Source organism: Ursus arctos, unplaced genomic scaffold (assembly GCF_023065955.2).
Source record: "Ursus arctos isolate Adak ecotype North America unplaced genomic scaffold, UrsArc2.0 scaffold_2, whole genome shotgun sequence".
Lineage (NCBI taxonomy): Eukaryota > Metazoa > Chordata > Mammalia > Carnivora > Ursidae > Ursus > Ursus arctos.
Window position 1 is genome coordinate 52,943,880 of NW_026622874.1, and position 14,212 is coordinate 52,958,091.

At 36.6% G+C, this 14,212-nt stretch overlaps 1 protein-coding gene across 1 annotated transcript in view; it reads left to right on the forward strand.

Annotated features, from left to right (window-relative positions):
* RRP15 (ribosomal RNA processing 15 homolog) overlaps nt 1-13,836 on the forward strand; it is a 39,702-nt gene extending 25,866 nt beyond the window's left edge. Inside the window, exon 5 of the mRNA XM_026517320.4 lies at nt 12,660-13,836. Coding sequence (XP_026373105.2) covers nt 12,660-12,803 — 144 coding nt within the window. The 3' untranslated portion in view covers nt 12,804-13,836. The remainder of the gene's footprint in view (nt 1-12,659) is intronic.
* Nucleotides 13,837-14,212: the final 376 nt, after the last annotated feature.

Sequence of the window (14,212 nt, forward strand, 5' to 3'; positions counted from 1 at the left end):
GTATAAGAAATTTATATTGTAAATTGTAATTTATATTTTGTATATTTTCTTATACAAAAACTGAAATTTAAGCCCTCAGGAACAGTTCTTTCTTACCCCATTCAGAACACATACCGATCTAGAGTGGTGTATTTTCCCGATATGTTGAATAATCAAGATTTTAGTAATGCAGAGCCGTTATTTTTTCCCCTTACTTTTCCTAAGTTGTGGTTATTCCTTTTGCTCTTTTCTTGAAAAGTTGACTAAATCCAGTCAAACTTCTTGGAATTTAAGTATCTATTTCCTTAAAGGTGGGACTGAGGCAAATATTATGCCTTTTAAATCTGATGAAAGAGACTGTATTGGCTGCTGTTAGGAAAGCACTGACTGTATGTTACGCAGACTCTTGAATGACAGACTTGGCACGGTTTTCATTTATTTGAAATTGCCAATGTATCACATTCACCTTTGGTTATAATGAAGCCACAGTAATAATTTTGTAGTAAGGGAAAATGTTAGCTAGTTTCTGTTAGAAAGTAATTTTCTTAGTGATTGCTGGACAACACATTTCAGTGAAAAATCCCTAGGGGAAAAAAGTTACTGGGGGAGAAAGGTATATATATATATTTCCCCCCCCACACCTGATTTTTGTGATAATGAGCACTTGAAATATCAGACATAGAGGTAAGTTAGGGGGCTTTGTTTCTCATTCATTTCTCATTAATATCCATCACATAATTACTTCCTAGCTGGGTATTTAGTGGTAGGAATACTTTTGAAATACCTGGCTTCTTTGGTATGTTAGTAACTTAGACCTAGACTCCGCACTGCTGTGTTCTGTTAAAACCGTAGCTTCTGCAGGGTTCAGAGACCTACTGAATTCCTGCTCCCGAGGAAGGAAACCTAGGAATGGAGGAACTCTGCACACAGCTCCCTAGGTGGTCTCCCGGCAGTTTTCAGGATTTCGTTTTTAACTGGTGTTGGGGAAATGGAAGGCAGGCAAGGGGGGTGGAGAAAGATACTGTCCTTAAATTGCCCCTGCATTGCACGGCAGCAGTGTTTTACTCTCACATAAAAAGTAGCTCTGGCTGGAATGTGTGGAATTCTAACTTTGTAAATAATTCAGCTTAATGTTTGTTTACTGAAAATGCCTAAATAGATTAGAGTTTAGACAAAAGAGAGACTCTAAAGTTTGAAATGAGAATGAGCATGATTGTACACATTGCTGTTGATGGGAACAGCTTAAAGCCCGTTTCTCAACTCCTTTTAAAATAGGCTGTTTAGCTTTAATGTCGCATGGTTTCAGATTTGGACAGCGGTTGTAAATAAAGCGACCTTATGTTTGGCACTGTGGTACATGCATCATTTCGACGGGGGAAATATGGGTATGAGGGAAGCGTAAGAACTAATTACGGAGCTTCTATAGATATCTTCAGTTACTGTTAAAAGAAAAGTTACTAATGGTGCCATGTATCTCTGGCCCTATTTAAAGAAATGTTCTATTTGAAGTTGCTGAAGTGGATGTGTGTATAGGATTTTCATCGGTGAGGTTGAGCCTTTTTTTTTTTTTAATTGTCCTGCGCAAAGTGAGTCATGCTACATGCTTACATTTAGGTGGTACATTTTTAAAAATCGAAGGAATATTTTATTGTTTCTTGCTGAAAATCATAAATATGAGTTGGTTGGTGTTTTTTGTTTGAGTTGTTTCTTGCTGAAAATCATAAATATGAGTTGGTTGGTGTTTTTTGTTTGAGTTGTAGGCAGATGAGAATGTTGATGGAGGGTGTATGAAATACTACACAATAGCAGAGGCCACAGACTCCGGAACCAGACTGCCTGGGTTGAAAACGCTTGGTCTGCCATTTACTGCATGGGGGTTACTTACCCACCCCATGCCTCAGGTTTCTTTTGTGTTTAGGCTCATCATTGTAGTAGCAATAACCCACCTCATAGAGGTAACTGTAAGAGTCAAGGGAGTTAGTATAAGTAAAGTACTTAGAACAGTGCTTGGCACAGTGCTATATAAATGTTTGCAGTTATTGTTATTTTGTGTTCCTTATATTTAGTTCTTATTTTTCCTAACAGATAGTAGTCAAAGGTGAATCTAAAGTTGGAAACCAATTGGAAAAGAACTTCTTAGTATTTATGAATTATTGGATAATCCAAAAATATCCAATAATTTAATAAAAATTACCTTTAGATTTGGAAAATTCTCATTTTAGGTGCATCTAGTCTAGTGATGCAGATTGTTGCACAATAAACCTAGATTTTGAGGGCCTAGAAGTTTGTCCACCTTCTGTTCCCCATTTTTAAGCTATGCTTAAGCTAATTCTGTTACTTACAAGATTTTACTTACCAAGGAAAGTTTGGTTTCTGAATGGTTGCTTTCATACTACAATATTTGAATGTTCTTATCTTTGTGACTAGTGTGCAGAAACATCATTAGACGATTACAGACGATTACTAGTTGGGAATTCTGTGGATATATGTGATGACTCGGGGCATTAGTAAGTAGGAATGGTGGTAGAGGGACTGGGAGGGAGCTTGCTAGTGTTTGCTTTGTGCCAGGTACTTTGAGAGGTGTTTTTATTTAGTTGCCATTTTAAGAAGTACTAGAATTCTCATTTTACAGGTGAGAAACCCCAAATCAGAAATATTAGGTGACTTGCCCCAAGTTACATTGATAGTAATGGTTGGAATCTGGATTAAAACCCAGTCCACATTGCTCCAAAATCATTATCAGCCATTTGTGCCTGCTACTTAAAAAGATCTGAGGTCCTTCATTAGAAGCAGAACTGAAAACTGGGTTTCCATTCCCTCAGCCAGATGAGCTAGAAGAGGTGGATCTGGCTTAATGAGCCACAGTGTCCCCCTCTGAGGCTCGAAGTAGAATGATACGAGAGACGGCTTTCAGGGAGTTTTCCCGGGTCTCACAGCCCCTTCATTGGAGGTGTAGCAGCCCATGGAGACCGATAGATTTTAAAATCTCATTTCTCAAAACTGTTAAGGAAGGTAAAATATTACCATAGTAAAACATTTCAGAATCATGAAACAAACTCATTAAACTCATTTAAGGAATTCTTTGTAAGTTCACTGTTAGAATTGACTTTCTATTCTTTTATCAAGGGCTTAGTTAAAATTTATTGGCTATCAGATGCATCCTGTATTTAATCATTGCTTGCCTAATAGAAATTTTAGAATCCTTGTTTTTTTCCCCACTTACTTGATGGAAATCTTCAAACAGGAAGAAAGTATGAAAGACCAGTGTGTCTATCACCTAGATTCTAAAATGTTGACACTTACCCGTGTGTTTTATAGAGCTGTCTGCCTATCTTCATCTCCATCTAGTTCTTGTTCATTTGGGGGGTGGTTATTTGAAGGTGCTAATACCCATACCGTCCCGGAAATTCTTTTTTTAAAACAGCTTTATTGAGATAAAATTCACATACCATACCATTCAGAAGGTTCATTTATAACTAAACCAGTTGTCTTGAAGAATGAGTCCAGTTCTGAATCTAATTGTTTCATCATGTCTTTCAACTTCCTCCTCTGTGCCCTTTTACCGTAAGCGGAAAGTTAGGAGTAAAGGTTAGGATTTAGGTTAAACTGTTTTTGGCATAAACTGTTTCATAGGTGTGATACTTAGATGCTGTATACTTCATGTGCTGTCACATCAGGAGACACATTGTCAGAATGTCCCATATTAGTGATGGGGGTTTTTCATTTGGATAAAGTGGTAATAAATGTTTCCTTATTAAAGGTGCATTTTCCCCTCTACAGTTAGAAAGTAATTTCTGGGGTGAATGCTTTGAAAGGAGCAAATATACTTTTCCCCATCTATCTTTTGACTTTTGGCATCAATTGATGATTCTTGCCTAAAACAGTTAAATGTTATGGGAATTTACAGAATGGTGATTTTCTCATGTTTTGTATTTATTTTTCTAGGGTTAAATTTAAGTTCCTAAAGTTTGGGGTTAATGTACCTTTCCTTTTAATAACCACTTTCCAGAGTAAGGAGTTGGCTTAGCAGTCATCGCCAGTGCTGGCAAGTGAACCTTTCCCCCTCACCGCCACCTTTTTGTCTTTGTCTTTGTTTAATATTGTGGACGTAGGAATGTCTGGTTGTTCAATATTTTAGAATCATTATCGGGTTTTTTTTTTTTTTTTTGATGCTTAAATTCACAAAAGTGACAGCAGGAACCAAAGCAGACTAGCTTCTTGTGCCCTTTTGACATGACCTCATTTTTCTTGGAGTACTTGCTTCCTGAGACACAAGCTCTCAGACTGAACCTTGTACTTTCTGTGGCCTAGACCTGGATTTACCCATTTTTCCAGGGAGCTCTAGTGAGGACAATCCATTTATTTTTAAATCTTTTGTTGATTTTTGTGGGTAGATTGATAATATGCATATTTTTACTAGATACAACAGTTTTGTTTATGTAACATTTCATAGTTTTACAGAGAACTTTTACATATATTTTCTCACGTAAGCTTTTTAACAAATTTATGATATTAAAACGTGTCTATTTTCTAGACGAATTCACAGCTCTACTAGTTTGTTTATAAGTCTGAATTCTCATCTGTGTACTATATAGTGAGGTTGATAAAAGAACAACGATATGCTTTAGGAGTGTTAACTGGCAGAGTGTATTCTCAATGTTTCAAGCTCTCAACCGTGTCTAAAAATATATAGAGCACTTGTATCAAAAGGCTCCTTGAGGTGTTATATTTGTCTTTTAGGCAGTTTAGTCAACTTTAAGTTATTAACAATTCTTAAGAGATTATAAACAATGAGGAACATCTGGGTTGCTTGAATGTTTCCTCAAACTTAACTCTGTGAATTTAGGTGTATGGATAGCAAGTTAGAATGGAAGCTGCCAGATAGAACCACGTTGAGCAAAGGCATAAAGAAGTATGGAGTACATGGTAAAATCCAGGGCAGCATTGAAATTAAAAAATAGTGCAGCAGATGGAAAAAAAAAACCATCAAAGAAGCATATTTTTTAGGAGTATTAGGCCCGAATTCTTGGAAAGCTACACAGAATTAGCTTTTCTTAGCGAACTCTCTACATTTAACATGTGCTTGGACTATAACTAAAGGTGACATAATTTCAGCATCTTGATCTTTTTTCCTTGGAAAGCCTACTAAATGCTTTTCTAGCTTGTTTGGATCTTATAAGTTACCCATTGAAGTTTGTAAACTGTACAAGAGTCTGGAAACTATACAATAGTTAAACAAAAGCAAAGCCCAAATGGCCTTGTTTCCTGGAATACTGTCCTAGTAAAACGGTTACAACGAACTAAGACAAGTGTGTGGAGAAATGAAGAAGGCACAAATTGATCAAGACAATTAGAAATTGCTTATTAAGAATTCTTTGAAAATCAGAGAAAAGTTGAATTTGTACTGCTATGGGATCTTCCATATAACCTTGAATATGTATGTTCTTTATTAGAACTCTTGTACATTCCAGATTGAAAATTTCAGTGCTTCCTGATTAAATTTTCAATCCTTGGGATGCCTGGGTGGCTCAGTCATGAAGCATCTGCCTTTGACTCAGGTCATGATCCCAGGGTCCTGGAATCAAAGCCGCATCAGGCTCCCAGCTCAGCGGGGAGTCTGCTTCTCCCTCTCCCTCTGCCCTTCCACCCTCTGCTCCTGCTCTCTCTCTCTCTTCCTGTCTCTCAAATGAATAAATAAAATCTTTTAAAAACCCAAACTTACAGAGTTAGAGAGAGGTGATAATAAGCATCTACTCCCTCCACCCCCCATGTGTTCCCTCTCTCTGCTTTGTCTTTCAAACAAACGAACAAATAAATAAATAAATAAATAAATTTCAATACTTTATGGTTAGTGGGATGCTTTAATGTCTGGCATGATGAGAAAATCATAGATGTTCTTACTCAAATTCTAAAAATACGGGGCTGTATTTCATTTCTCTTGATTTCTACCAGAATAAATCTTTTTATAAAGGGATTTCCCATATATCCTTCTTTTCTCCAGTAGAACTTTAAGATAGGCTTTAATCAGTTGGAGGGGAGATTACTAACTACAACTATAAATAGCTTTATAAAAAATTTGCAACAATAAAGGTATTAAGATGAATTTAGCCAGTGTTAAGAATCTTTTTTAATTGAGGTGAAACTAAATTAAAATGAAAACTGAATGTTCGTTCTTAGGGAAAGCAATGAAATCACGACTATTGCTGATTGCTAAATATAGATGTGATTATACTGTTTATTGTTTTAGGATTTGACTTTAATTTTCCCCTTCAGAACTGAAATGAGGTTAAGCTCTTAATTATTTGGTATTAGACTAATGAATAATTCCAAACCTCTGTTTTCAGTTTTCTTTTCAATAGCTGCCAATATATGTTTGAACCTTGAAATGGAAGCTGATTAACATTTTTAAGGGTTGTCTTCATTTTCAAAATTGACACAGACTGCTTCTGTATGATCTTGATTAAATATTTGTATAAAACCAGGCCAATGAGGGTAGGGACTATTTTGTTTCCTTGCCTCATGTGGTTTTCATTAAGTGTGTGCATTTAATCAGTTTTACTTTTCAGTTGATGTAGGCCCAGAGAGTTATCTTGTAGGTCATTGAATTAGTACAACTTTGCAGCAACACTGACAGGCTTCACAAGCTGCTCAGTTTTGATCATTCCAGTCTATACTTGATGTTAATACAACTTCTATCCGATGATAGTAAATATCTGTGCCTAACGTGTATTATATGGTTACCTGTATCTTGAAATAGATTTATACCAAGGTTAAGGGAAGTATCTTTAAATTCTTTCAAGTCTGGGACCTCTAAATTTTCTGATTTTCAGTGTTGTAATCAATAGTTAACTGTGATTCAAATCCAGAACTCTATTGATTTTCATTCCTAGTGTAAAAGTAATGTATCAGATTACCACTACCTCCGTTTTACAAGCAAAACAAAAAACCCTGATTCTCTTGATGTCTTAACATGTAATGAAATCTATTTAGGAATCGCCCAAGGCAAGTGTTTCTAATGAATGACACATTTGGAATTTCCCTGGGCCTCCTTCTTTTCTTGTATTAATCTCTGATCCACCTTTTCTTTGTGGTTGGTCCAAGTATTCAGAAAATTTGTATACTTAATGATAAATCATCTTTATGGAAAAGATACAGTAAATTGATATTATGTAAATGTGTGGTATAATATAATTTTTCCAAGTTCTGACTTTTGTTTGTTTATTTTTAAAGGTTTTATTTATTTATTAGAGAGAGAGAACGCACGAGCAGAGGGAGAGGGTGAAGCAGACTCCCTGCTGGAGCAGGGAGCCCGATAAGGGGTTCCATCCCGGGACCCTAGAATCATGACCTGAGCCAAAGGCGAATGCTTAACCGACTGAGGCACCCAGGCGCCCCCCCCCCCAACCAAGTTCTGACTTTAATAGAAATTATCTTAAACACATTCAGTCATTTTCAGTGTATTTTAGTACTCATTCTACTGTGTAATTCATAGGTTATAACAAGTGACATAGTAACATAGAGTGTTCTTATTAAGTTTTAGAGCAGTATAGTATTACGGAAAGAACTTAGACTTTGGAATCATGGATTTGGGTTTGAGTATTGACTTAGCCATTTATTAATTGAACTTGAATAAGTTGTTTCACTTCTCTGAGCCTTAGTTTCCTTATATAACATGAGAAAGACAATTGTTTTCTGGCTAGGAATCTTAAGAGAATTAGAAATAAGGCAGTATTATGTAAACTCTGGCACATAATAGCTTCATAGTATAATTCATGTATTTAACATTTTTTCATTTGAATAAGTTGGAAAGGGAAACAGAATAATGGTCAATAAAATGGGAAGGGTATCTTGGGGGAGACGTTTTGGGAAGATCTTAGAGGAGGCTTGCAAAACTTAGAATTTGTGGAAATGATCGAGGAATAGTTTGTTTTCTCCTTACTTGCTGTCCTGTTTTCTCCTGTTTAAATTAATATTTACTTATCCATGTGGTTTAAAAGGCCACAATTTGCCCAGAGGATTACTGTAAATAGTTTTCTGCCCTATTCTGCCTTGTCCCCATGGCTCCTACCCCAGGATAACCACTTTTTACTCCTTTAGCTAGTTATATTGGCATTTATGCATCTCTTTTGTTTCCTTTGTTTTTCCTTAAGTTAATTGCCTTGATTTTCATATGTAGCTTCCTTAGTTTATTTAGTTTTTCAAAATCAAATTACCTCAGGTAATATCTTTTCTTTGAGATACTCTCTCCTAGAGTCCCCCATTCTCCTTTTTCTAGGGCTGATTGCTCTCTTGGGCTGCTTCACAGTTGTCATCCTGGGACTTAACATTTTTTGTCTTCCTTGGAATTTCTCCTGGATTGGATTTCATATTTACTGGATCTCATTTCTTCTTTCTTGGTTTACTCCCACTGAGTTGGTAAAGCATATCTTCTAATGTTTCTATCAGGTTAAAATGATGGTGCCATGTTCCAGATGGTCTCAATGCCTGCTGCTCAGTTAACCATTCTGGAGTCTCCATTTACTCCATCCTGGAAATTCCCTTCTCTTTCCTCTGTTGGATCGCCTACTTTTTCTATCCTTTTCTTGCCCTTCTTGGTTTACTCTCCGTTTTTGTGGAAGACATTCTCAGTAGTTTTCTGATACAGGCTTAATAAGAAGTAAACTTTTGGGTACCTCCTATGTCTGAAAGTACCTCTGTGCTGTCTTCAGACTTGAATAACGGTGTATCTGAGTATTGAATTTTAAATTGGAAATTAGTTTTCTTCAGCATTTTGAAAGAATGTGTCTCCTGCTTTCTTGCTTCTAGGGTTGCTGATAGGAAAGTCTGTATCTGTTTTGATTGATGATCATCTCTAAGTATGGGACTTGTTTGTTCTCTTTCTGAAAGCTTATAGGATATTCTTTTAGTACCTATTATTCTGAAATTTGACACGATGTCCTTGATGTAGGTTGGTTTTTCTTTTGTGTTTTGTACATTCAGGAGGGTTCTTTTCATTCTGGAAGTGTGTGTCCTTTACTTTTGGGAAATTTTCTTGAAGTATTTCACTGATTTTCCTCCCCTTCAATTTGCATTCTTTCTGTATAATTGTTATTTGTATGTTGAACCTCCTGGACTGGTCCTCCAGTTATCTTCTGTTTTCCATCACTTTTTAATTTTTACTCTATTTTCTGGGTGATTTCCTCAGCTTTATCATCTCACCCTTGTATTGATATTTTATTTCTGCCATCATGTTTTTAATTTCAAGCTCCTTGTTATTCTCTTAATGTTTCTTTTTAAATAGCAACTGCTTTCGTTCTGTGGATGCACTATAATTTCCTAACTCTTTGAGGGTATTAATGGTATTTTCCCCTAAATTTTCTTCTCTTTGAACAATTTTGTTTTCCTACAAGGTGCTTTCTAAATGTTTGTGTTTGTTATTCTCTGTTTTCCTTCTGATAGTCCTTAGTTGTCTGTTCATGATTTAGAACAAATAATCCCAGAGAGGCAATGAAGTTGTGAGCCATGTGGATGTTGTCAAGCTTTAGTATAGCATTCTCGTCATGCGTTATTTATTAGTGATGGGCCAGATTTTCTCTAGAGTATGCCTGATCTCCCGACTGAAGGAAAAGGTCTGCCTCCCAGCATTTTTGGGAGCCCAAAGTGAGAAGGGGGTTGGGACTTATTATCAGGGGGTAGGGGAGTCATAACTTAATCCTCTGTTTCTGGTACTATACCTGTGTCTTCATTGGTGCTTAGCCCTTTACCTCTCTAGAGGTTAAACCTTCAGTCTTCCACCCAGCTAGTGTGCAGTGGGGAAGGGGATCCCGAGATCTGATTGTTTCTCAATATAAGGTTCACCCAATTCTCTTTATTTTGATCCTTCCATTCCTACCCTCACTTCCGACAGTACCCAGTAAATGGTAGCTCCTGGGGGTTTGGTTGGTTGGTTGGTTGGTTGGTTGGTTTTTTGAAGATTCTGCCGTGTGAACTGGATTGGTCACAGCTTGACAGTTGCAGTCTTAGCAGTCAGCTTTCTTGGGTTTGCCAAGACAGTTTCTTCTAGTCCATCTTGCTTCCACACTGTTGCTGTTGTCTCTTTGGATCTTTTCCTTGTGGATTATATCTTTAAAATAAAAAGTTGCTTTTCTGTTGTTTTACAGTTGAGCAACACTAGTAGTTTATGTTCATACTGCCACCTTACGTGGACACCCCCCCCCCGCCTTTTTTCTTGTCTGTGTATTTCTTTAGCAAGTGTAGGCAGAGAAAGTAAAGGGTCATCTTGTTGCCTTTAAAACAGAGTTTTTCTTGAGCTGCCATCAGGACAACTATTATTAAAAAATACCTGTTTTTAAAATATATTAACCCATACTTGTTTGTACTAAGTTTTCTATTGTTTTTTTTAATCTCCATATTGTTGCTTCACAGTGTAAAAATACCGTAATGTGAGAGCTTTGATGATGGCAATTTATAAAACATCCAGTGAGCTGTCTTAACATTGGATTTCCAAAATCTAAAATCTTTTCTCTTCAGCCATAACGTGTACTTGGTCTTGTAGCAGTGAATCAAAGTCACTAAGAAATATTTGTTCTTTTGTAGACTGGTGGTTCTCAGACTGTGGCCAGTATCAGAAGCACTGGGTGGCTTATTAAACGAGATTGCCAGGCTCTTGCCCCCGGTGTTTCTGATTCCGGAGGTCTGGAATGGGGCCTGAGATTGTCACTCTCTAACAAGTAGTACTGCTGCGAACACTGCCGGCCTGGGGACCACGTTTGGAAAATTACTGATAGAGACAATGAATTGCTGAAAAAACAAAAACAGTACCTCCAGAATCCCCCAACAAAGCCTTACTTCACTGTTAGTCTTCAAGTCAGACTGTTGAGAGATGCTTGAGTTTATTGTTATTGTTCTCTTTGCCTGAAATACCTGTTTACATAATGGTCTTTCAAGACAAGCATGCTGGACAGTTGGTTTCAACATTTTAATTAATGAGTCCTTTCCTTTGGTCCACTGTGATTCTTTTCTTTCTTTCTGAGCTACCTGTTTAAGGCTTTGTCCCTGTTCTGCCCTTCTTCCCTCCCTCCTTTCTTTGGGTGCCAACAGCTTTTATGTGGCTGCCGAGTAGATGGTAGCCCACAGTCCCGCAGAAGTGGGCTGTCAGGATGACCTCTCATGTAGAAACAGTCTGCATTGAGCTCAGTCCTGTGGGATCTGCCTTCTCATGGTTGGTGGCAGGTTGATAGTGTGTTGGGTGCAGCTGTCTGAACATGGAAGCTTACCCCTGAGATTGTGCCTATTCATATTAAACACAAACAGTAATGTCAGGGTTAAGTGTCTCCTAGTCCTTAACTTGCATATGGCTACACCAGAAAGCATACACTTTTTAGAATTTATTGAAAACTTTGAGTGATTAATTTGGCAGAGAGATGTTTTGACTGTTGCATCTAAGTGGATCTCTTTGAGGGAACAGCTCTTTCTCTTACTTAAGGTGAGGAGAATGGCAAAGAAAACTGGAGCTGAATCAAAGAAAATAGCCTATATCCCATTAGGTAGCTTAATCTAAAAGAAGCAAGAATAGTTTTAGGAAGGTGGGCTTGATAGCGTGGGGATGAGGGATGGGAAGGTAATGTACTCCGTGAGGAGAATTATAAATTCCCTTCTTACTTGCTCACTCCCCTATCAGTGTGGCATGGGAAGCTTTGCAATTGTTTTATTGTTGGTTTTTAACTAACACAGATATTTTTTTCTTTCTTCATGTTGGCTAAATTTATAGTACAAAGTGTGCCGTTTGACTTAAGTCAATTCTCAAATCTTTGCTCACATTTATATACTCACCAGTGTTTATATTTAGGTACAGGAAGCTCCAGGAAGACAGGGACTTTGTTTTGTTCATGAATGTATTTCCAACACTAAGAACAGTGCTAGATACACAGTTCTCATATTTGTGGAAGAAAGGGAAAAAGTCCCAGAGCTTCGAGTTCTGCATATATTGTATTACTTAATTAATACCACAAGGTGGTGCTGTTGCACCATGAAATGAAAAGCTGTCATTCTTAGGCTTGTCCTATAGTTTTATGTAAATCCTATAAATAAGCAAAATGAATTGACTACCTATTATGTTTATTGCCTGCTTCAGCTATTTATCATTTTAGTATGTGATTCGTCTTTTGATTACATGATCAGGTCAGGCAGTGAGATCATAAACTAAATAAAGAACATTTGGTTCACATTTTTATCAAATGTTAAGTGAGATAACATCTATTAAAACCTAGCACAGTACCAATTTAGTCTCCTTTTCTCTCTTTTATTTTGTGTTAAAAGCCTTGTTAAATTTCTATTTGTTTTAAAATAATTTGCCTGAATTTTTCTAATAAATCATCACTAAACATTAAATAATATATAAGTCTGTTTTGATTGCCAGATGTTAAAAATTGATAAAAACCTAGATTTTGCTATATTCCCTTCCCCTGCCAAAAAAAATTTTTTTTTTGCTTCCATGATTCTTTTATGGGGTTAAAGTAATTTAACATATAGCTCTATTACATATTTGTGCCTATATCATAGTGTATAAATTAAACTATAATTTGTCTTTTTCATTCCTGTTGTGAAACTAAGTGTCGATAAGTTCGTTTTGTAGCTTGGGCTTTTTTATTTTCTTACGATTAAATTGCCTTTTGATCTTTTGTTTCTGTAATTGTCCTCAGACTGAAGTGAAATCAGAAGAGGGCCCTGGGTGGACAATCTTACGTGATGATTTCATGATGGGAGCGTCCATGAAGGACTGGGACAAAGAAAGTGATGGCACGGATAACAGTGGGCCAGGGTCTGGGAGCGACTCGGGTGCGTAAGACTGTAGAGGAGACAGCGTACAGTCATTGTATTTGTCCTCGGAAAACACTCCGTGCTCTCTAAGTTCTGCGGTTATGAAGCTCTCATTTGTAAGAAAGCCGAAAGACTTACTATTGCCAACTTTGGTGTTTTCTCTTTTCATGAAAACTTTGTTAAATTAGGTTTTTCAAACCTTGTATAATTTTAAGCATTGCTTCTCAAACATTTGTAAAAAGAAGTATTTCTGTCTGCTTGACCAGCGAGATGCCCATTTTCCAGGATCATTATAAGTTTACGTATTGCTCGTGGATATTGGTGTTTTGTTTCAGTATCACCAGTCCCTCTAGACATGCAGTGCTTTTCATAATTAAAGTTAACTCCTTGATGTTAATATTTTTCAGCTTCCCAACGTACTGGTCCTGTGTGTTTGTGCTCTTATGAGGGGAATTTTTGGTATTTGTTTTGGTGAGCTATTGAGGAAACCTGTGTAGTGAAATTTAAAATGATAGTATTTCTGATTCAGGGTGATGATTTCAGTTTTAGAACTTTTGGTAAATAAGATTTAAGAAACGCACCAAATCTCCGCTTTTCTGTTGTGTCCCCTTTATACGCTAAAACATATATAATGATTTAGATTTATCTTACGTGTTAGATTATTTTTATATGAGAGATTTACTGAGGTGGAAATTCTCATGTTTAACTTATGCAGTGAGGCATAATTTCTTAGAAAGCATATTTGATATGTTTTCGGCTCCCCCCCCCAACTTTTCTGTAATATTTGAGTTAGCTTAAATTCTCTTTTATGGCTTGACTGACCAGTGAAATGGTAGAGTTAGGCTCCAGGTAGCCTGCATCAGAATACTCCATCTGTTTGGAGATCTGGTTCCTTATTGTTCCCTTAAAGATGATTAAATTGGGTGACTTAGTATCTAGATGTTAAACGAAAAGAAAGTAAGACTGTTGAATATAATTCCAAAATTTATTTGAGTTTAGGTCTAAGATCTAAAGTTTATAAAGGAATTGTTTAATAAATGTGATCTGTTCCTTTTAAAACAGGGATCCATTCCTTTTTCCATCATAAAAATAGTTCCTTTCTACTACTCATTTGCACATACTTGCATCCTCCCCTCAAACTTATGCTGGAGCAGAGATGTTTAAATTTTCAGAGCCATTTGAGTGTTACAGGTATTACATATCCAAGGTTAAATTAATCCATGGCGTGGTATTTGTTATCATAAAGGAAGGTGTACCCTTAAGATATCAAGTGGTTAAACCAGCAAAGCTCAAAATGCATTTTTGTATTTATCCCAACTTTTGAACTTCAGTGTTTTATTAAATTATAGAACTACCATTTTTCAGGGTAATATAAATGTGAACAAATACTCCTCCAAGTAATAAGAGTGCTAAATATAATGATATAACTTATCAC